At 39.6% G+C, this 27,573-nt stretch overlaps 1 protein-coding gene across 2 annotated transcripts in view; it reads right to left on the bottom strand.

Moving 5' to 3' along the window:
* SPTBN5 (spectrin beta, non-erythrocytic 5) overlaps positions 1-27,573 on the bottom strand; it is a 98,847-nt gene that overhangs the window by 33,874 nt on the left and 37,400 nt on the right. For both annotated transcript variants that reach the window (XM_083836480.1, XM_083836481.1), the window contains 8 exons: positions 25,469-25,579; positions 24,167-24,346; positions 20,421-20,624; positions 19,086-19,235; positions 6,892-6,996; positions 5,684-5,869; positions 1,281-1,436; positions 497-688 (listed from right to left, as the gene is read on the bottom strand). In XM_083836480.1, coding sequence (XP_083692606.1) covers positions 497-688; positions 1,281-1,436; positions 5,684-5,869; positions 6,892-6,996; positions 19,086-19,235; positions 20,421-20,624; positions 24,167-24,346; positions 25,469-25,579 — 1,284 coding nt within the window. The remainder of the gene's footprint in view (positions 1-496; positions 689-1,280; positions 1,437-5,683; positions 5,870-6,891; positions 6,997-19,085; positions 19,236-20,420; positions 20,625-24,166; positions 24,347-25,468; positions 25,580-27,573) is intronic.

Genomic DNA, 27,573 nt, shown 5'->3' with positions numbered 1-27,573 from the left:
TTAGATAATCATGAGACTTATTCTCAACTTCTTTTCCAATCTATTACTGATTATTAAACAGCCTATGAATGAAAACTTAGTGGATAAAGTGACTTCCTTCACTGCTACAAAGAGGAACTTTCAGATTTGATACACAATGAAACTGAATGCCAGTTGCCAAATGCTTCAAGTCCCTTCTATTTTAAGTGTGCTTTTAGACCTCCATTTTGACAGAGACACACAAGACCACCACTGACAATATCAATTTCTTTGTGTGTACATTTTACATGAGAAGATGTGCTAATACTGTCCAACCAACTCTGGCACAGAAACACTCCAGAAAGTTTTTAGAAGCTTTTGGATTATTCCTTCCATATTGTCTGTAGAGCACATCACAATTCTCTCATGCAAAAGGCACTAAGAAAATGTCCTGGAAGATGAGACATTTATCACACGTTCGTTGCAAGATAGCAAGACTCTAGTGCACTGCTTGGGTTAAATACTGGAGTTCATTTACCTTCTCCCTGATCCAGGCTTCCACCTGGTTCACTTTCTGGAGAAATTCCAGGAAATCCCGGCTATCCTCCAGCATCTTTCCACGGGCAGCAACAGCTCTCTTTAACTTCTCCCAGCGCTCCTGAAGCATGCGGACTTGGTGACGGATCTCCCCTGATTTTGGGTGGCCTTTTGATACCAGGGCTTCTCCTTTCTTCACATTCAGGAGAGGGGATTAGAAATGATGGTTACTACTGGTTACTACTAATTTTTAATACAATTACCACATTACGTGTCTTTTCTAGAAGGACTCTCACTTTCCTAACCTGCACAATAAATTACTAATGTAATTTCTCAGGTCTCAAATAATAATGCTCAATAATGCCTTATGTCTAGAGGGAATCAAGAACAATAGATTTAAATATTTGCCTGCCAAAGAGAGCTATTACAGATGATTGTGCCCTTCAACTGTATGATTTCCCCAGTATCAATGAGTATGTTCAGCTACTGGGCATGAAATCCTATTTACCTTTTGTAGGAGTAATCACCCCAGGCAAGGAAGAAGTTGGTGATATCTTTCTATTCGGACAGTAAGGAAAGATGGAAGTCCCTAAGTCCCTTGGAGAGAAATTAAGAAACCCCTCTGTTGTAAATTAATGGCATTCTATTTCCATGGCATAGAAACTGGGTTCTTCTCACACATAGAAAAATTGATAACAAGCTGGTGAACAAGTTACCCTTCTTTCTCATTCCATCTTAGATAACCTGCAGTAATCTATAAAACACTAGCAGAGTGTGAGAGTTACCTTATTAACAGCTGTGATGATTTCTTCATTTGCTAGAATCTCTGCCTCAAAGACTTGATGTTTCTGCAGCAGCTTCATTTTGTCCTGCAGATTGCTGGGGTCTTGTATGGAAGGATCCTCTAGTTTCTGCATGCGCTCATTGATCCAGTTTTCTGCCTGCAGCAGTGTGAAACACCTGAGTTAGCATGACAACTACATGCCATCCTGGGGCCTCCTCCCAAGACATGTCATTATTCAATGCAACTGCCTGTGTCTGGGCTAGGTAGATTGAGCTGGGAGCTGACAGACATGATAGCTTTCTAGTTTCTGAACTATTCTACTTGACAGGAAATAAAAGCAGGTAGGAATGAAAATCATTTTTATCTGACCACAAGAATAATGAAAAAATTCCTTGCAAAATTTTATCACAAGCCATGAATATATTAGTCAATATTCTAGATTAGGCATAGAGGATCCTTGAGAAGATATGCAATCTTAACATGGTAGACATATTTAAAATGAGCTTGTGATAACTGGGTCTTGGATTTAGGGCTCTGAGTTTCATCTCCTATCTTTGTCATTGACCTACCTGTAAACTAGGTTAAGATTCTTGTAAATTCTGTGCCTTGCCTATAAAACAGTGCTAAAATTCCCTCGATTTCAGAGATGTTCTGAGACCTAAATGGAAAATGTGATGCAATAAAGCCTTACCGATGTGCCGAAGCACTAGTTAGTTTGTTTGAAAGCAAATACAAGTCTATTTGTTTTTACACTTCATAAAATTCAAAATATCCTAGTCAGGAACATCAGATTCAGACCATCATGTGAAGCACGAGGACTAATAATGCACAGGTTACATGCTTCTCTTAGGAATTCTTTCTTAGGGGATTTAAATGTATGCAGAATAAAATGGACAACAGGGTAGTGACCTTACTGCATTTTTTTTAAAGTTAGCTAAACTTCAGCACTTAGCACTGACAGAAATATTTTCTATCCATCAAAGCACACAGCTGAACACTTGACATACACTGTAACTGATCCCACTGTCCTCAGACCACTGAAGTACCCAAATGTTTTGACTACAGAAGAACAGCAAATTGAAGCCAGCTTCATCAGTTTCAAAGTGTCTTGGCTGTCCTTGTGGAACTGCTCTACACACACACGCAAGAACTGAAAACTGGAAGATTTTCTCAGTTAATTAATGATTTGAAGTGTTGTTTCAGCTGCTGAAATTCTATAAACAATAACAGAAATAGCTTTCACTAGCAGCACACTCTCCAGAAACTATTTCCCTCCAAAGTACGTTTAGAGATTCACACAGAAGCCCTACGCCTTATGTCAAGGTTGCCCGGGACAGCAAACTGTCATCTGCTGTTTTCATTTCTGACACCCTCCCCACAAGCTAGGGCCTTCTCCCATTACCCAGCCACACATTAACACTTTAAGGTCAATTTAACTGACTTCTCATTTAAATGGGAGAGGCTCATCCATGCAGTTAGGCTGAGAAACCAGTGGATCCCCTGTACATTGCCACTCAAAGGGAGATTTCTCTCCTACTTTTTTTTTTTTTTTTTTGTAATAAGTAAGGGCTTAATGGCAGACCGAACAAAACTTTAAAAATCACATTTGCAATCTTAGTGACTTGATTTGTTCTCAGGCTTACTTAGGATGGCTCTAGAGAGTGAGAGATCTTTCTCCTAGCTCCATGTCCATATTCAGATATAAAGCAAGGCTGATCTGTTTTTCTAAGCTCTTTCTATGGAATGCCTTATGGTTGAATGGACAAACATTTTCACTTCATTGAAGACAAGGACAGTGAGACCAGTGTAATACTCAGTGTAGGTACATGGGAACAGTCTTATTTCTATGGGACTCAAAAAAGTGTGCCCACTATCAATTTAGAAACTTACATTTTCAGAGTATTAGTTAGTGTAATCTCAAAAGGACAAACTGCTTGTAAATTACACTGATTTTCAATAACAGAAATATTCAAAATATATACAGAGCTGTGCACATTCCAAGCATTTACAATTCTCTCTCACTCCTCTGAAACAAATAAGTAAATGTTATTTATTCTCTTGTATAGAGGGCAAAAGGGAAAGCAATTTAAGTGCCACTAATATGATGAGCAAGTTTCAGAGTCAGCATTAAAACTCAGAGATGACTTTAGAAGTCAAGACTTTCAACTTTATGATCTTTCCTCTGCAACAACTTAAATAAATACATATATTTCTAAGTAGCAACCTGCTCATTTGCCTTCTACATTAAGACTGAGGTGTATAGGATTGACTGTCCTATTGTCTAGGACAGTCTAGGATAGTCTAGAAGTCTAACTTCTGTGGGACTAGAAGAGTGACAGTTTCTAGGAGAGCGTGTCCTACCCTGTGAGCTGCAAGCACATGATATCCTGAGCAAGTCATTGCAGGTTTTGTCTAGAAACGAAGTACTGTGTGCTGAAAGTGGTACAAACTGCAGCAGCTAGTTTAGCTTTCTAAGTAGACCGTATGACATCGGGCTCTATTCTGGCATCAACAATCATGGACTATGTTGTCCTGGTATTTGATGTGTGTAGCTGTCTGCGTAATTCCTTCTAGAAATTAACTAGGAGACTTTTAACCATGACAACGATCATTACTTTCTGCTGACAGAAAAAAAAATAAAAAATTGTTTGATCAATAGAAATTACTTACGATGACTGCAGGAGGGAGAATTTCCTGGGGAGTGGGATCTGAGCTATGGGACTTTTTCTCCCAAAAAGTAAGAGTAAGCAATGACCTCAATGATTTCACAACTAAATTCAAACTCTTTTCTGCAATTTAACTTTCCTTTGGGGACTATGCTCATAAATGAACCCATACACACCCAGAACATCATTACAATCAAGTTAAACATTCCATTCTACTCACCAAAGAGGAAGGGAGATATTACCACAAAAATTTTTTTAATTCCTTGGTGGCATTCACATTCTACAGTGGTAGGCAATGAATTTAGACTGGCGGACTAAACAAGTAGCTTGAGAGCAAAAAATCCCTACAGAACTCTTGGCTGAATTAATGTGGAGAAATTGGCTGAGAAAAGGGAAATATTCCTCACTATACAAGACAGACGCTGTGCTAGCATGTGATTCGAGAAAACTGAATGAAGGAGGACCCCAGCCCAAGCACTGCTGACAATTACAGAGAGATGGGAAGCAATGAAGAAGTATTCCTAGCCAAGGGGTTGATTGTATCTCTAGGAGGGCAGTCACAGTTTGCAGTTATGGGACCTTTCCTTCAGAGGTACATTGCTCTTTTAAAAATATTAGCATTCTGCAATGCACTGTCCAGTCCATCCTCTCCCCTCTGCTAGTCCACAAGGTGGACCAGCTGTCATTGGTGGGCTGGTTCATGTGATAGGAAAGGTATGACCAAATAATACAGGTTAATATTTGACTGTATAAATAATTCCTGATAAAGTTTGTTTTAAAAAGCGGAGTGCAACTCTGGCTCTTTAGTGTAGCCAAAGAAGAGGGTATTTAAATATTTTATTATTATGGTTGGAGTTCCAAATCTATTGTGCTATGAATGGAATTTAGCAGCCATTTATTCCTTAGATTACTTTTTTATTTGTTTGTTTTTAATTTGGTTGTCAGCAGCAACTGTGTTAAAAGCCTTTGGAAACAATCCTAATTTGAACTGTCAGGACATGTGCCTTTTTTGTGGGCTGGGAGGTGACAAGTACCTGCAGTTTTTCTTTAAAACATGCAGGATGTTCCAAAAGATACAGCAGCAGAAGGGGTGTTTACCAGACCATCAAGAGTGTTTGTAAGTGTCCCTCCGGGTCTGTGTGCTGTTGTTTATGCCAGCACACTGGATGCTAGCACATTTTTCAGTCACACACATTGTGCTGCCCTTTGAAAGACTGATCTGTTATGTTTTTCCAACAGTGGTGCCAGGAACTGAGCTACTTGGTTACAGCACTAAGGCCAGAACAGAAGACAGAGACTAACATGTTCTGCAGACTAGCCTACAGTAGCTGAAGAGCCATGCTCACTTACAGCACTGTTTTGAAGGCCTTCAGTGAGCATGCACTAATAAAGGTTGGTGCCCTTGCCATGTTGGTTTCTACTTTGTATTTACTCTGACATCCCTTTTTTTCCCACCAAAGGAAACATAAGCTGGCAGTTACCTTTCCATGAGCTTTATTTCAGCAAAGCTCCTGATGTGTAAAGTAGCTCTAACGGGCACAATGCCATGATAATGGTATAATAGCAGCAATGTTATTGGCTCACCTACCCCTTTGCGTGAAAGCACGGCAGTACAGGAGTTGCCATACCAGAGCAGATTATCAATTCATCTAATCTCTGGCAAGAACAAACACTTCATTCAACAGAGGTAGGCAGTTCCCCTCCCTTCCATCCTCATACCAGTCTAAATCCCTCTCACCTCTGCCAAGTTCTGGTAGAAAAGTGCTAGAAGAAGAGCAGTCTGCAGCTTGTCTCTCCTGCTCTGGGAGAGATCCTTGATCTGCTGCTTCCTCACAAGAATGGTGTTTAGTTTGTGCCGTATCTGTAGCCCATCCAGTCCACCATCCTTTTCTAGCCTGCTTGCCTGTTCTTGAAGAGACATAATCTGAGAAAGCAACAAATCTGAAGTCACATTTATGCTTTCACATGGTTTGAAACAAACAAACAAACAGAACAAAAAAACAGGCTCCTTTCCATACCTAAGACTGTCTTTTTTGCTGGAAAGATCCAAGAATGTTAGGGACAGGCTTACCAGCATTCCCCTCAACCTCCCGCAGTACTATGACACATCTACGACCTCCTTGTTATTAGTCTCTGTAACACATCATGGCTACTTAGACGAAAAAAAGCTGTTGCTACAGGAGTCCTTATCCCATTAATCATATGGTGCAAGGAGTGATGGAGCAAGCCTGACCCTCACGGATGCTCAGGTTTTATTACTTTGTGGAAATCAGGTGTTGGGAGATAGCTCTCAACATGAACAATCAGCCTAGCAGGGAGCTGGCACAGGGCTGGGAGCTCATTCCATCTGGGGAAGCCAGGCATAGCCCCAGGTTTGAGAGTTTAGCCTTAGCATGGATGAATTACAGCTGCTGGCCAACTGCCATGCAGATTCTTTTATATATGGGTGAACGATTCAGCATCTTTTCCATAGATGCAAAGAGGGTAGACAATTTGGTACAGACATTATATAAAAAATATATATGTGAATAATGAGTCAAACCATCCAGTTTGAAATACTGTATTTTACTTGCTTTAAAAGCCACTGTTTTTCTGTGAAAAAATGCAGAAACTTCTGGTATCCACAACACGCAGTATGGTCTGCTTAAAATATCTGCTCTGGTACATCCCAGTATTTGATTTACTAAGTGGTTTTCCTGTCTACTTCAAGACAATATAGACAGGATTTGGGCATGGATAGTTTAATACTTTTTTCCACTCCTCTGCCTCTCATTTCAGTAAGATCCCACATTTTTTCTCTGGCTCGAGTATATCAGGCATATCACACCTGTTCAGCGATTTAACCTGTTGCCATACTAAAAAAAACCACCACCACCACCACCAAAAAAACCTACACAATTATTTCAGCTCTTTGATTGGTAGAATATTCATGTTTGGTTACCATACCTTCTCATCCTGTGATGCCAGTAGCTTCTCGAAAGCCTCATGTTTTCTAATCAGTTGCTCTACTTCATCTACAGAGCTTCCAAGGTCACTGCTTTTCAGATAAACCTACAAAAAACATTTAATATTTTTCTCAGTGGATTAAATATCACACTCAGTTCACAAATGTGAGAGGAGATATTAGCTCTACAGTTGATAATTGGAAATGAAGTAGTAGAGCTCCATGATCTTGAGCAAGAAATACAATAGCAAGCCGAACTAAGTAAAGCTACCAGTCACTGCTTACCATGATCACTAAACCACAAGGCTGGCAGTGAATTCAAGATGTCTAAGCCATTCTTGTAATCCAAAGCATGTCTGATAGATGTCTGTATGGTTTCTTCTTAGGAGACATCCAACAGCAGAGACTTTGCAGTCTCCCTTGGCAATTTATTCCACTGCTTCACTATATTTCCTATTAACAAGATTTTCCAAATATCTAACCTGAAAATTCACTGCTAACACTTCACCTCATTACATGCTGCCCTCTTCATCACAGAAAGGAAATGAGTCCTTTTACATTTGCTTCAGTCTTGCACATACTTGTAGGCTCTTTGAATACTTGGATTTCTATCTTCTGTAGTATAAAGCTACCCTGATCAGATCAGTCGTTCCACAGAGGCTGTGTCTTCTTGACTTCTGATTATTCTCATTGTTCTCCTCTGGGTTTTCTCCATTTCCACTTATTCTGAAATGTTGTTCCTACAACTTTATGCAATACTTGGCTGAGGCTGCCATAGTGAAGGCAGAAGAGAACTGCTGGTGCCTTTCAAGCTGTAATTATCCTCATGCATCTGTGTATGGTGCTTATCCTTTACTCAATACCTTGAACTCAAGTTCACCCTGTAATCTATTATAAGTTTCCAGAACCTTTTCAGAAGAACTGCTATCAGACCAGCTTGTCTCCATCCTGTATTTATTCAGCTGGTTATTCATGAAAAATATCATAACTTGCACCTCTACCAAGTGCATTACATTCGTTATTTTTTCAGGACTTTTTTCCAACTTGCCTGCACTAATTTTATTTGCTGTCTATCCTGTCACATTCTAACCTAAGAAGACCTAAGTATAAAATATGAAAGGCAGCTTTAAAGAAACTGACCTCTGCTCTATTCACTTTTAACACTATTAGGACATTTTATATTAATCCATGTACATCTCTAATGCACCACGGTGTTTGTTAACTCCTTCTTGGTGCTAAGAAAATTGATTACACAATTGCTACCATGCATTCTGTCACTAGTTAATGTTTTCTCAGATGCAAAAGAAAAAACAACGTAGTTATGTATTGGCAACAAAAAAGAAGATATTCTGCAGGTTAGTAAGCATTTATGCTTTTCCTGTGGATTTAATTGCCCACAATCACTTCCCTTATTTAGTTGTGAGATAATGGCAAGAAAAAATAAACAAACAAACAAACAAAAAACCACAACTGTATGCTCTGATAAGACATAAAAATTACTTGTGGACAAGATTTACAGTGTAGTGAACACAAATGAACAGAATTTTGAAATTCAGTCTCCTACAAGGGACTCCATTTTTCAGCTTGGATATGGCACTATGTGATCAATTCTGTGAGCTAATGGAATTATAAATGTTTGGAAAAGGATGAGAAATTCCAACCAAAAACTACCTGGGTAAAGTGCAGAGATGGAAGAAAGATTTGAGATCAGTGATGTAGTGTGAAAAAATTAAGCTGCACGGAAAGAAACAGAACAGAATGAGCAAAACAACACAACAGCTAATATTTTCAAAAGCGGACTGTTAAAGAACTCAGGCAAATCTGTGACTCAAAGCACAGAGGAACCCTCTGGATGTCCCCCTGCTCCCACCTGAGGGCCCCACTGAAGCTCAGCCCTGGCCCCAGCCCTGCCAGAGCTGCACTGAAGGGAGGCCTGAGCCTGGCCCTCGTGGATGGCCCAGACTGCTCTCGTTACCTTGCTTTGTCACTGTGATCTCCAGCTGGTTGATGGACCTTGTTATCGTCACCACCACTTCACTCTCCTTGGCAACTGTGGCTTAGAGAACTGACAGCTAGACTTGGCCTGACTTCCTGGTTCATTTTTGGGACTTAATGAGAGGCATATTTTGCACATACAGAAAAATGTGCAGAAGGATATCACGCCTGACCAGATGTTCAAACTACTCTGTACTAATCCACTTGAAGTATCAGAAGACAGGTGAGCAAATCCCATAACAGTAATCACGGCCGGGAAGAGTGGAAGGCCACTTAAAACTGGCCTACATTTTTAATAAGTCTGGTCCATAAATCACCAGGATGCATAAAGAAATACATTATCAATAATACTTCTTCTCTATTACATACAAATCCCACCAGAAGACAGATATTTTGTTATTCAAACTTTAATCCTTTGATCTATCCTACTCATCAAGTGTAGGAAATTGTGACAGATTTTTTTAGAGTGTTTTTAAGGTTTGTTTTGCTCTTGTGGAAGAAAAACCCCACACATGCAGGCTCTAGGTATGTTTGTTCTACTGCTGTATTAAGCCACTTATAATTAACATCCATTTTTCACATATAATTAACATCCACTTTTACACTAAGAAAAAAAAAAGCTATCTGTGGAATCTACTTATTCCTGTTTTCTGTATATAAGCATAGAGGCACATACTACATCTCTACATTTGTGTTTTAAAAGCTAAAGGCAATGTAGTCTCCCTATCAGATTTTGTGAATTATCAATCATTTTTTGTCAAAAAAAAAGATTTACCTGAAGAAAAAGAAAATTCTCTTAATTTTCCACATATCACTTCAGGACCTTTATTTAGTAACTGTTAGCAGAAACTGCAAACTTTGTGATACATGAAGAAACAGTCATTAGTTTTCCTGCTTTTATAATCTGTGGTGGGAAAAAAAGACAAGGGACATCTACTGATAAAGATGGTTACTTTCCTTGGAAAGGAGAATGGAGGCATTTGAGATCAGGGGTGTGGGACAGTGAGTCATAATCAGCTGCCACTGGAGTGCTCAGTGCCTTGCTCCTACCGCAAATCACTGTACACAAATAATACTGAGCATTCAAAGCCCCATTCCCTGAGCTGTTTCAACAGTGGAAAAAATGCTTCTGTCTTCTGAAAACTTCATAACAGGCCCCTACAGTAGAAGCTCATGCAAATGATCCCGAGAGCCCAGGTTTTAATACTGAAAAACACTGCGAAAGAAACGTGGCTGTGCGCATTGCAGGAGAGGCTACGGCAATGTGCTTAGAGGAAACCAACCCCAGCAGCACAAGCACTGCTACCTGGAGAGCTCATGAGATAAAATGCTTCCATTTGTCCTTTAAACAGAAATCTTACTCTAGCAATTGCTGGAATCAGATCTGCAATACTTTTCATTAAGCATTTGTTATACCAATCTGAAAGCAGCATGAAAACTGGCTCCCACACCATGATGTTGGCTCTTGGCCAATTACATCACTTTTTGGCACAGGGAATAGCCTGAGACAGGTCCCCAAACTCCTGCTTTGAAGGTGATGTGTTAATTTCAAACACAAAAACACCGCATAGTTCTCCTCAGGTAACCTATCAGGGTCTCCCACAGTACACAGCAGGTATAAACTTTCTTTCAAGTTTGTTTCCATTATGAATCATAGCCCATCATCGGGAATTTAACTGTCAGCCACAAAAAGCACCAAAGACTTGTCCACTTGCTATATAATGGACTCATTTTTAAGTGAAGACTTGCAAAGACACTTAAAACCACAAAACGGACTTGGCTGTTTCTGAGATTTGAAACAGAACATACAACAAGTAGCCAAGTTATTAACAGTGTGAAGGACAGAAATGGAGGTTTTAACTCTATTTCAAATGGAGTTTTTCACTATTTCTGAGCTAACTGCAGAGATTCAGCCATGCTGTCACAATAAGACCTCTTCTGCATAAGTTAACACAGAACTAAATGCAAAGTGCATCTCAAAACAGATGTTCCTTTTAAATAAAATAGCATTATGTACACACTTATGTGACAGCACAGGTCTGCTCTACCTTTTGGAGAAATACTAAATGAAACATTTTAGTCATTAGGATAACTCTGCACTCTGGATGGCACAACTTCACATTCATACAGACACACTGGAAGCTGACACGGTCCTGTAAGATATCTGTCTTCCAAGAAATGTCATTTTTACATCTCTAGAAGAAAAAACTATTTTAAGTATTTGCGTGAATCCACTCCCTTCTCCTGCTTCTGCTCTTCACAGTATAACAAGCTTAACATATTTTGCTCCCCACTGCCTGCCCTGGGCTTGCTGCTGAGGTTGCTGGAACTCCACTGAAAATTTTTCATCTCTAAGCATGCACTAAAGGCCAGAATTACTCCCAGACATAAATGCCTTCACTTCAAGTGTGTAATCAAGTCCAAACTCTCTGCCCAGACACATGACAACAACAAGGTTTGATTTGATCTTCTTCTGATAAAAGTAAATACAAAACAAAAAGAAAAAAATAATTACATTTGTTTTAGCAAAGTAAATATATGTACTTAATACCGAGATAACATATAGCTCATGACTAAGTTATGCTATGCTTTGTTCCAGGAAAAGTTATGGTTATAGTATGATACTTTGCTATAAGTGAAACAAAACACACCAAGTTGTTTATAAAAAATACATGCACCTTTTCTATCATACTGACATCACTGTTTTGTTGGCCTCTCATTTCACAGTACAAATGCAAAATTCTAATTTTAAATGTATTAAAATTTGTCTTCCCCCCTTCCCACCACATGCTATCTATTCAGCATAAGAATATGATTATCTGGTATTGGAAAAGTATACGGGAGAAATACAGAGACTAATCAGTGTTTGTTTTCCCTTAAGTGTTACAGTTACATCCTCTGACCTATCCCATGCATCAAAATTCCCAAGCTCTGCCCCTATCCTGTAAGTGGTAGGTGTTAGACCAGAATCCTATGCCCTTACAACATTGTCATTAAAATATTTACTTACAATACATTTATCCAAAGGCAGATTAAATTCCTCTTAAAATCCCCTTAGTTTCACCACTAGAGACTTTGCTGGGACGTCCAAATTTGACAAGCAATGGAAATTAAATTCCCCTCTTTTCCCTCAGGAAAGGGCGGTATCTCTCTTTTTCAAAGGGAAAAATTGATTTCTTCCTGCACACTTAAATATACTGGCTTTTAAAAACAAGGATTACATTAAAAGTTTACAAACCCAGGAATTAACCATTTAGAAATACAGCACAATATGACAAATGAGAAAATAAAAACAGTGTAACAGAATAATGTAAGCAAAACTATACTGAGGATTTGTCCCAGGTCCTAGACTGACCAGCAGAGAGGAAAACCAGTTCTTGGCTCTAAAGTCTTGAACCTTCAAAGTGTTGGGCACTACAGCCCAATTATGCAAAACCTGTAAGTACATGCACAGCATTGTGCATGTCAACTTGACAGCAGTACACAAATGGTTAAAAGGGAACACTTGTTAAGTGCTGGATCTGATCAGAGCACTCAGCTTCATTTAGGATGGACCAAGCAGCAACTGCAGCCTCGGTGACAGCAGAACAGGAGTAGCTTTCTGATTGCCCCTTAAGTCATCTTATAGGTAGTAGGAACAGGGCAGGAAGCATACAAGAAGGAATCCAAACGGCTTGATTAAAAGGCTTGATGTTTGCAAATGTTCCTAGAATGGAATGGAAATCTTCACCACTCTCCTCCCAGATCCAAAGGACGCAATGTTGACAGCGATAGATGGACACCATGAACCCTCTGTGTGTCTGTGAGCTGAGGACGCTGTGTGAGTTGGTATGTTTGTCAAAAGGTCATCAGGGCATACACTTTTTAGGGTGCACGTTTCCTGGGAAGGCCTCAAACCAGATCTTGCCCAGTGCTGATGAGTGGAAAGCAATCCTGAACAGCAAACTGGATTCACTGATAGAGAGAGGTCAGCTCCAATCCCCACAGGGTGAAGAGGTGGACCAGCTATATCGGAATCATGTGTTCTGATGAAGATTGTTGGACTTGGGCTTCTTCTAAATTCTCTTACCACCTGGATAGGCACTGCAGTCCAAGGGGTGGCAAGTATCAGGGTGATTTTGGAAACCTTGTGGTGAGCAGGTGTTAGCCCATCACATGGCGTCTTCCCAAACTCTGGCCTTGATGAAGGGTGGTTCTGAAAGACAATCAGCTCTGGATCTAAATCGTTGCTTGTGACCTCATTCCCATGAGCTGGATTTTCTCTTCCAGTCAGCGCAGCAGGGGACAGCCAGATATCTCTGGAGACAGACTCCTGGGGAAAGCCAGGATACTTAGAGGAAGTCACATGAAACCTCGTGATTTGAAGGGCTGGAGACCCACCTGAAGGGAAGCCTGGTTTTGGTTTCTGGGATCCTGTTGGGAGACCAGCCGGTGTTTCAGGCACCTTCTCTAACTGTGGCATGAGAAGACTTGAATGAACATGATTGCTTCCACGGGAATCTGCTCGAAAAGGCTTTACCGTCAAGCTGCAAGTTGAAATGTAAAGCTTCATTGAAGCATGGAGGTCTGGCATTTGGACATTACACTGACTACAGCCTTGTTGAAGTGGGAGAGAATCACAAGGTTCCAAGGATGCATGCCGATTTTTGCTGTGGACTGTTGAAACAGCTGGAATAGCAGACAGATCAACATCTAGGCGCGATGTCCAGCTGGGTGGAGCTTTGCAGGAAAGAACATCAGAGGGCAAAGATACAGCAAGCTTCAAGGGATTGTTTTTTTCGGGAGAAACATGATGAACGCTTCTATCTCTTTCTGAATATTGCTTGTAAGATGCAGGTGTTGACCAAGTGCCAGAACCCCCATATCCACAGCCCTGAGGGTCTCTGGGAGGACTGGAAAACCTGGATATCTTATCAGAAGGATCAACACCGTGAGTGGTGTTCCCAAAACCTTTCCTCCGGTCTGCGTGTGCCAGGACAACATCTAGCCTTGAACAATAAGCTCCAGAAGATGCACTGCTTGGTGATGACGCACTGCTTGGTGATGAGCTGGCACTTCCTGGAGCCATCTCTGCAACTGATTGACCAGTGGGAGGATGCCAAGCTGATGCTGGCATCTTTTGGAAAGGCCTGTCCCGCACAGCAGATTCAAAAGGAGGAGGTGGGGTCATTTTGCTGGAAGACAGAATCACTTCTGCAGTGGAGACATAGACGTGTGCAGATGAAAGTTTGCAGTCCCTGCATGACATTCTGCAGCTTAGTCCTAAACGATGCAAAACCAAAGCCACAAAAGCTTGCTTTTTCCCCTGTTTTTAAAAGAAACTCCTAATCCTTTTTCCTTTGGTACTGGAAATTTCCATTCTTCGTCTGAAGCAAAGGAATGAGAGCTTAATAAACATTCTCCAGGAAAAAAATGATTAAAAAAAATCCACATTCAAAATAAAACCACATAGCTCTTCTAGTACTGCTACCACCACCTATCACGTCTGCAAAGTGATATGAGAGTGGGATGGGCAGAAAGATAAATTACGGAGCATGAGGCTCTGCTCCCTGAGTGTTCTGACAGTGAGACTGCAGACAGAGTAGGAGGGAGCCAAAAATGCTTGCCAGAGACAGCCTGTGAATTTGCTGTTATTTCATCCATGAAAAAAAGGAAAGCAGCTAACCTGAGCAATGCATCTGCTGCTGTGAAAAGATTAGAAAGGCACAGAACGTACAGGACGCTGCTTCTGCTCAAAGCAAAAATGATTTTTTTCTTCCTTCTCTTTTTCAGCTGTTGCTTGTCTGAACTCCGAATGGCAAGATCTCAGTTTGCAGGTCTTAGGAGAGTTTCCTACAACAGTTCCATGCAATGGCACAACTGAATTAATAATAAAAATAAATAAAAAAAGATAGATGTTTGCCTAATTTTCTCCACATGTGCTCTATTTTCTTTAGCATAGAACAATCTTAGACTAAATTCTGCCGAAATCCTTCGAAGGTTTAAGTAACTTGGATGTAATATAAGATGCTGGCATGAAGTCAAACCTGTCACACTGGCACAGACAGCGAATGAGAGAGCAGTTCTCGGTAGCAGTTCTTAAACACTCCTCTGTTGCCTTCTTTCTTCCCCTGTTCCTTGCTGCTGGGAGAGACTTGGTCTAAGGCACATGAAGTTCTGGGAAAACAGGATCCAATAATTATGGGATGACAGGAGCTGCTCTATACACACATTTTGCAGATGTCCAACAGCAAAATGCATGTGACTTGACATGAGCGTTGCCTTGAACACAGAAGTCAGAAGAAACACAAGGGGTGGAGAGATTACTTACATTTCTTTGCCTGATGGGAATTCTTTTTGAATGCATGTTTGCTTCTGTCCATTCTCAAAGCAGCAAATGACAAAATTCCCATTGGGAAAGTGGTTTGGGAGTTTTCAATTGATGTCTTGGCTGAATGCTTTTTGAAACCACATTTGAAAGGGCTCCTTTCCTACCCTCCTGCCTATCTCCCTAGGGAGCAAGTCTGCGTCACTATGCAGCCATAATTTAACTCCATATAGTAGTAACAGAGCTCCATCCAAACATAATAGATTCCCCTTTCAATTGTTTTTCAAATGCAGAGAAGTAAAATACAAAAAGTGAACTGAGAAACCTCAGTTCACTGTCCGATTGTATTTATTGATCCATAAGGCAGATGGCAGCACCTGCAAAAGCTTTGTAGTTCTTGATATTCCTCCCTCATTCAGATGGGAGTTTGGCAGCTCGGGAATAACCTGTTTGAAGAATTATGACACAGAGAGACAAGAGAACAAAAGAAATACAGGAATTCCAGCTGTAGATGAATCAAAATAGCATTGGCATTTCATTTCAGGGCCAGGCTAATGCACTGCATATTAAGGTAGGAGTAGAAGGAGTAGAATCCAGAAGGCAATTCCTTTCTGTTCCTCCATGAATAACAGAAAATGGTCCTCTTCTTGCAATAATTTTCTTTACTGGTTCCATTCCATAAATTCTTCAAAAGATACAGTTTAATTTGTATGCAAACTTGTAGTCTCTGGCTTTTCATCAGTGCAATAGCCTATGCTTGCATCCCTCTGTATTTACACTCAATGTGGACTGACACTACCCTGGACTTTGAGGTGATCACCAACATTTCCAGGTCTCAAAGCAGTAAAAGTGACTTAAAGTCAGCAAAATGTGGTTCAAAATGAACAGGGAGCAGTGGAATTTGTGAAGTATGGTTTAGATGTGCTTTCACTAATACTCCCTGGTTTGGAGGCAAGCTGATGTTCCTGGGCAGCTGCCTAAAAAAACCAAGATGGCAAGAATGGACATGAGAGGAATGAGTCATCATGATGGAAGAAAATAATTCCTGAAAGGAAAGCTGTTCACAATATTGGCCTAATTAGTGCATCCAGGAGTAGTGTGTGTTGAAACTCATCCTGAATGCTCACAGCTCATTGAGGATCTCTTCGTTTGAATCTCTGGAGATGAACAAATCCACCTAAGAGCACTTACACATTTTCTGGGCTAAATCTAAACACCAAACCGTAAGTCTCTTCTAGACATTGCGATAGCTTGGTGATAGTAGGGACAGTGTCAGTGAAGGAGACATATGGCTGACTATGATACCCAGATTACCAATTTAGAAATCCACAGTGTTCTGAAATTCCCCTGGTAGACTTCAGGTAGATATTTGGCCACTAATTTCAATTTCAGAGACATTTGTCTATATGGTGCATGCCACTGTGACTTACTTTTCTATTTTAAACCAGTAACTCTGTCAGCATAAAACTGTAATTCTTGTCATGCACATACCTCTCACAAAAGCAATAGTTCTTCAATCTCCAGAGGATTAGATATAAACAGAAATGAGAAACAAAAACGTTTATGAGACTTCTTTCCATAGCTGGCGTGTTCTTTCCAACCTCAGCATTCTTTTTTAATTTTTGTTATTATTTTTTAAATTGGTTGCAGAGAGCAGTGAAAGGAACATAAGGAGCACACAAGGATTGTGGCTCCCTTATTCTCTACACCTGCACAGACGAGACCAGTTTGTCATCATGCCTCTCTGTTTATTTTCTTGTCATTCTTCATGACCATAAAATGCTGTCTGTGCAAAGGGATGCTGGGAGGGACAGCGCATCCACACCTTACTGCTCTACTTTTTGAGCATTTACCCACAATGAGAACAACTGAGTACCCAGATCCTTGGAATTTCTTAGAGAAAATGCTACTAGAGAAAGATTCTGAGAACAGAGCTGCCCATTATGTTTCTCAAAGTCACAGTCTTCATTCTCAAGCTTTGCTTTGGCTGAAGAAACTTGTGGTAGAGGCAGACACTGTGGCTGACCCCACCATGAGAATTTACCCAGTCTATGATGAAAACCCTTTTTTTTGTCAGTCTACCTCACAGCATGCAGCAACAGTAAATTCACCTGAACAAAAAAGTAATGTGAACTGCAGTTTACCTGTACAGAATATGCTGGGAGCATACTGAAATTGCCAGGTGCAACCCTTTTCATGTAAGTGTAATATAGTCTTTCACAATCAGGACTCTTGACTGAGGGCGAGAAGAAACACTAGCCCATAGCAGCTATTGTATATATTTACCTCTGAGGTATGTACAGCAAAGCAGATGCCATAGTCACAGTGCCTCTGCATGCTGGCTGATCATGTTTCACGATAAGAGAAAGAATGCAGTTGCCAAAATTTTGTGGAGTTTACATTTTCCCTGAGGATGCTGCCCATGTAGGAGTTTAGCAATGTCATGTCACTGCTTGGAAGGGAATTGAGAGAGATATAATACAAATAGTGCCATTTGTTAATTAAGTAACAACTAAACATTTTTAATTGGTAGAACTATGTATTATTTTATTTCAGGAACTTGAAGCTAGATTAAATTCTCTTGGTTTCATGTCTCAGCACAAACTCAGAATGCAGAATGTATTTGCCAAATATACCCCTTGTAGGAAATCACAAAGATACGCAGTTCGTACAAGCAAGAAGAAACAGAAGAAGGCTCAAAGCTCACATGCCCCAAAGGGTTAAAAATGGGCATGGCACAGTTCAGTGCCACTTTTCCAAAAGGTTTAGTGTCAGTGGCAAAGCACTGGTGGGAATCAGAGAAAATTCAGCACAAACAGAAAAACACTATTTTATGCTGCCAGTGGTCTTGGAGAACTAAGAATGATTTGTCCTGAATAAGAAATGACGTTGAGATTCAAACTCCTTCAGCTTTGCTTCAACCCTTCAGTTTGGCAACCTTCATCACATCAATATGATTTGTAAGCCAAGTTTCAGCACAGTTACAGCAATCTATCAACTCATGAATTTGCACAGAGTGACTGGAAAGGACACTTGATTTCTGCGCTCCCAGTTTTGTAACAACGAATGTCAGAACTCTAGCTGAAACTATTTAGATAGTTCCCATGAAGCCAGGGAAGTTCAAGAAAGAGGAAAGACACTTTAATATTGGTGAGAAATATACTTCACTTCAAGAGCTGCAAAATGATCATACAAAGAACACCTTGCTGGCTTTGCATTAACTATATCAACCCTCTCTTTTCGAGGGAGGCCTTTTCCCACTAGTTCATCTTTCTCTACTACATCAAACAAACTACTATTCCTCATGGTCAAATTCTTTCACAGTTGTTCTCCTCACTGTTATCAACTCCTTTGCAGACTGAGAAGTCAGTTCCTTCCTGTTCCTGGATTAACTCTGACTGTCAACATCCATTTTGCATTAGTTACATTTCCCCAGCACTTTCAGCCTGAGAGGAGGTTTCCAGCAACACCTGCAAAGCAATCTTTTTGTCCATTTTCAGACCCTCTTTACAATTCCCCTTTTTTTTCTGCAGCCTACAAAACAATCTGCCAGTGATTAAGCAGTTGGTACGCTAAGATCTCTCCAAAGCTGACTAATACTGGACTGTTGTCTCCCTCTTCTGTCTTATATGTTAGCTCTGACATTTATTTGCAATTAGTTAGCTTTGGGGCAAGGACTATCTTTTTGTTTCTATTCCCCACCCCATAAGAAAGGGAGTTCTTGGTAAATTGCTAGTCTCCAGATACCATAATGCAAGTAAAAATAAAGAGTGTCTTGTCTATACACAGACCCATGAATTTTAAGTGGTAGCTGCACAGTAATGTCCCTTTTAGTATGGAAGAGTTTGAAAGCCAAGAGTCTAACTTCTTGTTTCAAGTTTGTAATTCACATACCTCTTGTGAGTTCAGAAGCTTGTCCAGGTGATTCCAATCCTTGTAGAACATTTGTTCTTGATGTACTTTCTCCAGCCACTTCTTCTTCTGTTTCCACTCACTGTATACATTCTCCTTCTCTTCCAACAGAGACTGTAGTTTCTGCTGAATCTGAAAACAATTTCCAAAGAAAGACTCATGTTGGTCTTTATACCCCATGGACGAGGGTAAAATGGTAGGAAAAGGATCAAGTGGAGCGTTGGATAAACTCCTAAAATTGCACCAAAATTATCAAACAAAGAAAAGTTGAACAAGTTCCAGCACTTGTATTTGGGCAGAGAGATAATCAGAGAGGTGCCTCATCTCAGGAACAGAGGAATGACTGTTACAGCATACATAGTAGTACAAGCCAAGAACAAATAAAGGTAACTGTTTCTCCAGTGTACCTTCTGGAATCAAATCCTACTTCTCCATTATCTTTAGTCATAACAGTGCAATTATAGCACTTCAGATTGGGATAGGACAGATACTTAAATAAATTGTTAATGTAGCATACTATGCTATATTCTGCTAATATATATCTTAATCTTAGATTTTTCAGCTTTCAAACTCTGTATATCCACAGATCTTCTATAAATGATTATCTCTGCATTTTGTCTACAGGCAAACTAGATTCCTAGTTACTAGTTATACATTGCAGCATTCGATGAATTTTCAGGATTAGTCAGATGGAAGAATAATTTGCATGAACTCCACAGTCTTCTGAAGATATTCAAGTGATGTTATTGAATTGCTGGAGAGAAGTAATCTAGTAGAAACAATACTATGAAAATTTTAGAAGCTGTCTGTAATGAGTAAACAAGCATTTTCATTTCCATCTTTCATGTCTTGGGAGTTAATACACCAGCATAAATGCTACTACAGAAAATATTCCAACTGTTTTAAACTCTCTGATGTGCTTGTTTTCATTTTTTGGTTGATAGGTCTTTGTCTAGTCTGTCTGGTATAGTTTTAGAACTGTGATATGAAACAGTATTTGTGTGAAAACCCAGTTTGGGAAGCGTGTAGATTTATCTCCACTGCTCGGAACATACCAAGCTTCTCCAATAAGCCCAGCTTTGCTGTGATGGGCCCTCAGGAGATGTTAGCACTCATCTACTGGTAAGGTAGGAAATGGAACAGATGTTTCTTTGCCCAACCTAATTAACACACTATGGCAAATGTAGGTCATGCATATTAATATGAGTGCATATATGCATTTGTTTGCTTACAGTACTGTATAGTACAGAATGATAGTTACAATTGTGTTGAGCAGCTGAATGTGTTTGACTTTGAACTCAAAGGAGTTTCAATTACCTCTTTTGATCCTATTTCCTCATCCTGCAAGAGTGACTGTCCTAGCTGTACAACATGATTATACTTCTCTTCTCGTGCTTCAATCTCTGACAGTAGCTGTTGATGCTGGGTGAGTCTCAGGCTGCTAGTAGATAGGTCCCGAATAGTCTCCTTGGCTCTCATTTCCCTTATTATTTCTGCTGTCCATGAGAAATAGTCCCACACCTGGAATCCAAGAAAATGTGAAAGTTGAGGTTAGATCCCAAGCTTGGGTTATCAGACAGGAAAATCATAGACTGATGTTCAACTTTAAGTGAATAAAATGTAATAAAATTACAGAAATGAAAGAAAATATTTAATTAGGACTTCTAGCACTGCTATGAACTTCAGCAAGGGAGGATAAAATGACTACAGTAATTTCTATGTACCATATTAAAAGAAATCATACATGATTTGTAATGTCATAATCATACTGTGTCGTATCACATCAGTGACATTATAACATTTATTGCCCTTTAGTCCATCATTCCTTAAGCATTTCTCGCAGTTACTCCTTCACATATGATTAAACAATATATCACCCTACATTTCTGTGCATTAGTTTTGGCTAAACTGAGTCCACTCAAAACTCAGATAGTAAACATATTCAAAAATAAAAGAGAGAAATAGAATTTTCAGGTGAAAAACAAAAGGAGCACACTAATAAAGGTGGAAAAAAAGTTCAGAAAAAAATGTTTAAGCGTGTCAGGTATGCAGATTTAGCTCCTGGCTTGTGGAACTATGACAGATTCACATAGAAACACAATTCTGGAAGGAAAAAGGATGTAGTGCTAGCTTACATTCAAAATCTGACGAACCAATAAACACATTTACAGTATCTTAAAATATCTGAACTATTCAGCTGAAGCAATTATGACCAAGAAAATTCTTTAACAAACCTCTGAGAACTATATTTGGATTGCAACTGACAAAACTTGTGCAAGTAAAAATAATTGGCCATTTTTGGTGAGCTTTTTTTCTGTACTTGATTTATAGCACCTTCATCAGCCCATTTTCTTTTGGTATCCCATTTGACTCTGCAACAGGTGCTGTGCCTTTATGTATCACTTCATTAAAAAAAAAACAGGAATGCAAGGAGCTGTACGGTAGATTGTATGGAATGATTAAGTTTAATTAAGTTTCATTCTAGTTTGTGTTTGGATTAGTTGATTTGATTCTTAGGTGGTGAATGGTCTTTTAGTTTCTTAGTGTATTTTAGAAGACTGTTACAGAAGACTGTAAGTGCTGAAGGCAAACGCTCTTTTAGTGCAGAGAGAGAAAAATTTCTCCTGTGAATAGTTGCTGGCTTTTCCACTGAAGTAAAATACATAATGGAAATAGCTTCTTGCCTATTCCATTTTACCAATGGATTCTATCTCTATCATTAAAATCTGGTACAGCTCAAAGCTGGTGGGGAACCAGCCAGACAGGAAGGAAATAGTTTCAGAAAAGGACCACAAAATTGAACTTGGCCAATTTGGAGATTCTGAGAGTTTAGGCTTTAAGCCAAGATACTTCTTTTCCTATAGCCAGGGAACATCAATACTCAATGACTTCCTGGTGACTACCTTTCGTTCAAAGGGGCCCACATAGTGCACATGTTGGTGTCATTTTGACTTACAGAACTGTAATTCATGCACAGCTCAGTGTCACTGAACACACTGACAGTGCACTTGGCACAGTGCAAATGTCTAAGACTCATTGAGATTTAAGCTAAGCATTTTGAAAAAAAAATCCATACATCTCAGAATACTTAATGCAAATGAACTAGTCAAGAGCCAATTATTGGACTGGCAATGCCAATGATAGACTCAGCGTCATTCAGAAACACTTCAAGTCTACAACTGAATTCCAATTCCTTGACAGAGTTTCATGTAAGATTTGGTGCCCTCCTGCTGTTACTGTGTGTTGTCAGTTAGGGCCAGCTTTGCTCTTTAATCAGAGCAAGATCATACTTGATGGGATGCAAGGAGGTACACTAGATGATTATGCAGAATTCTTACTTCATGGAAAAACTTGATTTATTATCTGCTTTTTAATCTATGTACAACTTCATAAAGAAAAAAGTCCCATGGACTGTGTGTGAAATATATCAATGAAAAAAAAAAATCAATGAAAAAAACTGGCCAGCTGTCCCTAACATTATCAAAGCTTGTGGACCTCTTGGCACAGCTGGAAGAGGAAAGGGACCAAAGATGCCTCTGTGTGCTCAGTGATTTGGGGAACTGTTCTACAGTAAAGCTGCACTAACCTACCCTTATTGCTGCTGTGATTCTTAGAGCTATTAGAAATGGCTACATGATCCTGCCTTGTCACATCTAGACAGAAGGATGAGACCATCAAATTTGCCAAACCAGCTCTTCATTTCTTCAGGAATTATTGCTGGGAAAGGTGAAAATTGAGAGCATCAGGAGTACTTCTACCAGCAGACTGACAACAAAGAGACAGGGAGATACGTGAGGCATAACTCTATCTAGGCATGTCACTAGGAGTGCAGTCACCTGTTTTTTTCATTTTGTAGCCTTTCCTGTTAAACACTGATGGATTTGTGTATTTTTTTTAATGTACTCACTGATAAAAGGTTAACAATGCATGATGAAAGGACCCACTTTGCCAGAGTAAGAAATGGGTTATAGGTTTGCCATTCAGATAGGATTCATGGCAGATTTCTGACAAAATTCATATCAAAGGTGTTTGTATTTTGTGTGGTTCCAGCAAAAAAGAGCATCCCTAACAACAGAACTTTGTATTGGAAGTCAATAACTAAATTTATGGCATCAATTATGAAAGAAATCAATACCAAAGTGAACTCTGAGTAACTCTATTTTAATGAATAAATCCATCAAGGTCCATCTCCTGATCAGGAGATGCATATTATATTCTGCATATCTCAGAATGCATATTAGAAGCTTGCCTTGTTCTTACTATCTTCCCTAGGTCACTGTCAGAAAAAGGATGCTGGACAAATAAGCCTTTCACCTACACCTGTAGAGCTACTGTAATTTTTCTTAAGTCATATTCTTACTCATTTTATCTCCTCCTTGACAGTTCTGCACAGGAAAATGAAGTCTTAACAGTTAAAAAAAAAAACAAGAAAACAAACCGTTAAAAAAAAAAAGAGTTCCAAAAACAGCATCCTTTACCTCTAAGCCTCTAACCACACAACGTATCTGTGGATGAAATAAGACACATAATGCTGATTTTCAATGCTTTTAAGAGATTTAAAGTGGATTAGCCTTGTGTACAGAAACCTCTTGTGCTAACACAAAAGCATCATGTCCAATCTTATAGTGGTCTTAATTTCAGCTCACAATCTTAAAATGAATTTATGTGAAGTGTTATCAAGGTGAACTTATCCAGGTTATTCTCTGCTTTCCAGCAAACATGGAAACAGGATACAAACTACCAGAGGCAGCTTTAATTGACATCAATGTTACACCTGGAATGGTTCAAGAATATGGGGAAAGCAAAAGTATTCTAGAAATCCACATCAGCAATTACTTCACCTCCATATGAAGCACAGGAAAAGAATAGCCAGCATTAATATGAAAAAGGATTGGCTTTCTTCCCCATATCATATATGGTATTTAATAAAAGAGGACACCCTTGCTGTTTTGGTACTTGGCACTGTAGTACTTGTACCAACAACTTACTAGTATACCCATGATTGACAGGCATTGAGGGCAGCCTTCCCCGTGTACGAAGTGACAAAAGGTAGAAGTGCTTACTAGTGCCTGAAATTGGTAAAGCTTGTGTGCTTTTTCCAGAAGTTTCTTACGCAGTTCCACTTTAGATTTCAGAGCCTTCCAGTTGGTCACTATTGCCTGCTGCTTTGCCTTCAGGTCTGCTACCTGCTTCTTTGAGCAACGGGTCAGCACATGATCTGCAGAATGGATCAGCTCCTGCAGCTATACAGAGAGAAGAAAGAAGAGGGTAGGAAAGAGAGTTATAGAGATTCAGCTAATATTAGGAAAATTGTGATAAGGGCTTTGTTAATTATACATCAAATTACAATTCAAGCCACATTCTCTGACCTAAATTTTCTCATGTTGAACAGAAGTATCCCTAGTTTCAGTTCTATGGAACAACAGTGACATCCAGTGTTTGCTATGGCTCATCACAACTGTGATTTTTCAATTAGACAGATACATTTACTCTTTTTTTTTTTTCAAATCATAGTTAATATATAAGCAATGCAAATAATAGGTACCTATACCTTGTTTTCCCGAATGACAGTATAGATTAACTGTAACTACATTCTGTTCATGCTCATCTCATCCTCTTTTACCTTTAAAAGAAAGAAGCAGCTGGTGGTATCAATTTTAGCATTATCTGCAGTAAGGCCAAAAGATGTGGCCACTGATAAGTGATGCTGGGATAGCTACTTCAATAATCTCAGTATAACACACATTGTGTTAACTATAGCATTACATTTGCAAAACAAAGGGATAAAAAGTCTCCTAGACATGAGGAAGCTTTCTAAGCAACAGCTGTTTTCATGAGCTGAAACTTCATAAATTTGTGTAACAAGCCTTATCCTTCTTTTCTTTCTCACATTCCAATTCCCAACCCACTAAACTTGGTGAAATTTCCAGACTGTTGCCCCATCCTTCTTTCTGTAATCCTCTATAGTCAATTAACACGTTTTGTGTTCAATCAGTCTCTCTACTTATTAAACAGATTCTGGATTTTTCCTTGTAATCACCTGGAATGCTTTGAACAAGGTGGTACACATCATAAAGCTTGGCATAATCATACATTTCAAATAGCATCAAAAACATCCTTGTGAATCACTTCAATAATCAGCACTCACTATAATTTGTCCCTTATTTGTAAGGTTTTAAATGACCTACTTTATCGTTGCCCACAGACCTTGAACACATTAAAATAGCAGGAGGCTCTGAGAAAGAGCCTTAAGGTTTACCAGGCTTTTATAGATAAGTTCATAAATGTAAGTAATTGTCATGTTATGATTGTCTTGGAAACCTTGATTTTGGGTACACATTAAAGACCACAAATCACTTTCTTACCTGCTGTTCATTCCCAAGGAGCTCATGCTCCAGTGCCACATGGTTCCGAAGCTGGGTTTGCACACCCCTCATGTCCTTTGCAATACCATCTGGAATACTTTTGGACTTCTCCTAGCAAGGGTTAAAATCAAAGCAAGCTTTGTTAGTTACTACTTATAAGTAAAACACATTAGAGGTCTACTTCAGTCACTCTGTGTATGCACACTGCATGGATAAGGACTACCATTCTGGGTTATCCAACGAGAACTGTAAAAGGAAGCCATTAGGGTTCTGTCCTAGCATATCTGTCCTAGTAACTCGCTGGTAAGCATCTCAGTGATTATGCTACTCAGCTTCACTGTGAGAGATGAAGGTTCAAGTGTTTCCTTGGTCAAACAATACAAGAGAATGTCTTATAGGCTTGGGGCTGTGAATCAATCTTCAATAGCCACTGCAGAGACATATAGTGAATTCTTAAAGTAGCACTGACAGATGGTAGTTTCAGGCCATTCTTTGGGACACAGGTGGTCTATCTGTGAATCATCTTCAGATAAAAATTTAGTTATACTCATCCAGGAAAGATAAGTTAAAAATGGAATACATGCAAAGAAGGATTATTGTAAAGATGAGAGAAACTGAGTGATCATCACACAAGAGGAGACTTAAGCATCTCTTTAGCTTAACAAAGGTTCTCGGGGAAGATTTAGTTGTTACACAGACGTGCACTGGAAATGCTTCAAGCAAAGAAAAAAAAAGCATTTCAGCTGCAGGACAACGCTGTCACTAGACTGAAATGGTTGGAAACTTGCTCCAGGTACATTTAGATGAAAATTAGAAGAACATTTCAAACCACTGGAGAAGTGCATTTCTGTAACAAAATCACAGGCTTGTTTGGGGTACCAGCAATGTGTCTTGGTGCTGTAAAAGGAGATGCATATTGTAGTTGCCTATTTACAGCACGGCAGTTGGTCACCTAAGAGAGATCTACTACTATATTCCTACAAGAAAAGGCATTCCCTGCTAGACATCTGAGCAGGGAACATAGGAATGGATGGGCATAATGACTGAATTTTTCTCCCACTCAGCAATGAAGTTTATTAACAGGATATGATGCAAGAAGTGCACACTGTTTACCTGGGCCAAATCCAGCATAGGCATAAACCAGGAGTTGGTTTGTGGAGTGTTTCTGAACTGTCACTTGTCACAGCTACAGAATTAATTACTTCATTATTACAGTTAAATATGTGCCAGGTTCTGAAAACCTCAGCTGGTATATAGCGGAATACATTATATTTGATTTTCCATTCATAACAGGGAAAGAAAACAGGAATAACATTATTGAATAGGGTAGCCTTTGCCAGTACAAGCAAGTGGAAAATCTACTGCACTTCACCCAGCAAAGCTCTGTTGCCTTGCAAACAGTGGAAGCTCTGTTGGATTGCCCCCTCCTACACACACCCACATTAGGGAAACCATACCCCTCAGTACAGCAAGGATGTGGTTTCTCTCCAGAAATTCAGATAAAACAGAGAGAAGTCTGAAGATTTTCACTGGGACTTTGCCCGCCCCCCCCCACCCCCTCCTGGGAGTCCCCCTACTGGGAGTCTAAAATTATTACCAATACTGGCCACTGGAACAAGAATAAAAGAACTCATTTTTGGCCTATCTTTGCATTGTCACATGACTGCCTGACACCCTTCCAAGTTAATGGTTGCTGTAAACCAGACCAATGCCTTTTCCACTGGAGAGTTCTTTCTTCAGCACATAAAGCTACAATGGTGTACAAAGAGGAACAGTGAGGCAGTAAACAGTTTCTTAGTCAGGCTTGATGACTGAAAACAATATTACTATATGCATTGCAATGTGAGACAACTTAGTTCAAGCCCTGGTCTTCTTGGCTTCTCCCACAGATCTGCAACTCTAGCTGTACTCAATTTCACCAGTGTTTCTCCTGAGGTGACCAGTCAGGTGTTTAAAAATTACCCAAGAATTATTTTTGAGCACTTTGAGTAATCAGTTTTCTTACAGAGATTTTTTAGAAGGCAGCAGTAAGCACGCTGAGAATCTTAAGAATACTCCACAAACTAAGCTGAAATGTATGTTCTCATTATGAGAGACTTTCCCAA

Source organism: Anser anser (assembly GCF_964211835.1).
Source record: "Anser anser genome assembly, chromosome: 5".
In the NCBI taxonomy this organism is placed as follows: Eukaryota; Metazoa; Chordata; class Aves; order Anseriformes; family Anatidae; genus Anser; species Anser anser.
Note: the sequence above shows the minus strand (reverse complement) of the source record. Positions and strands in the feature narration are given on the sequence as shown.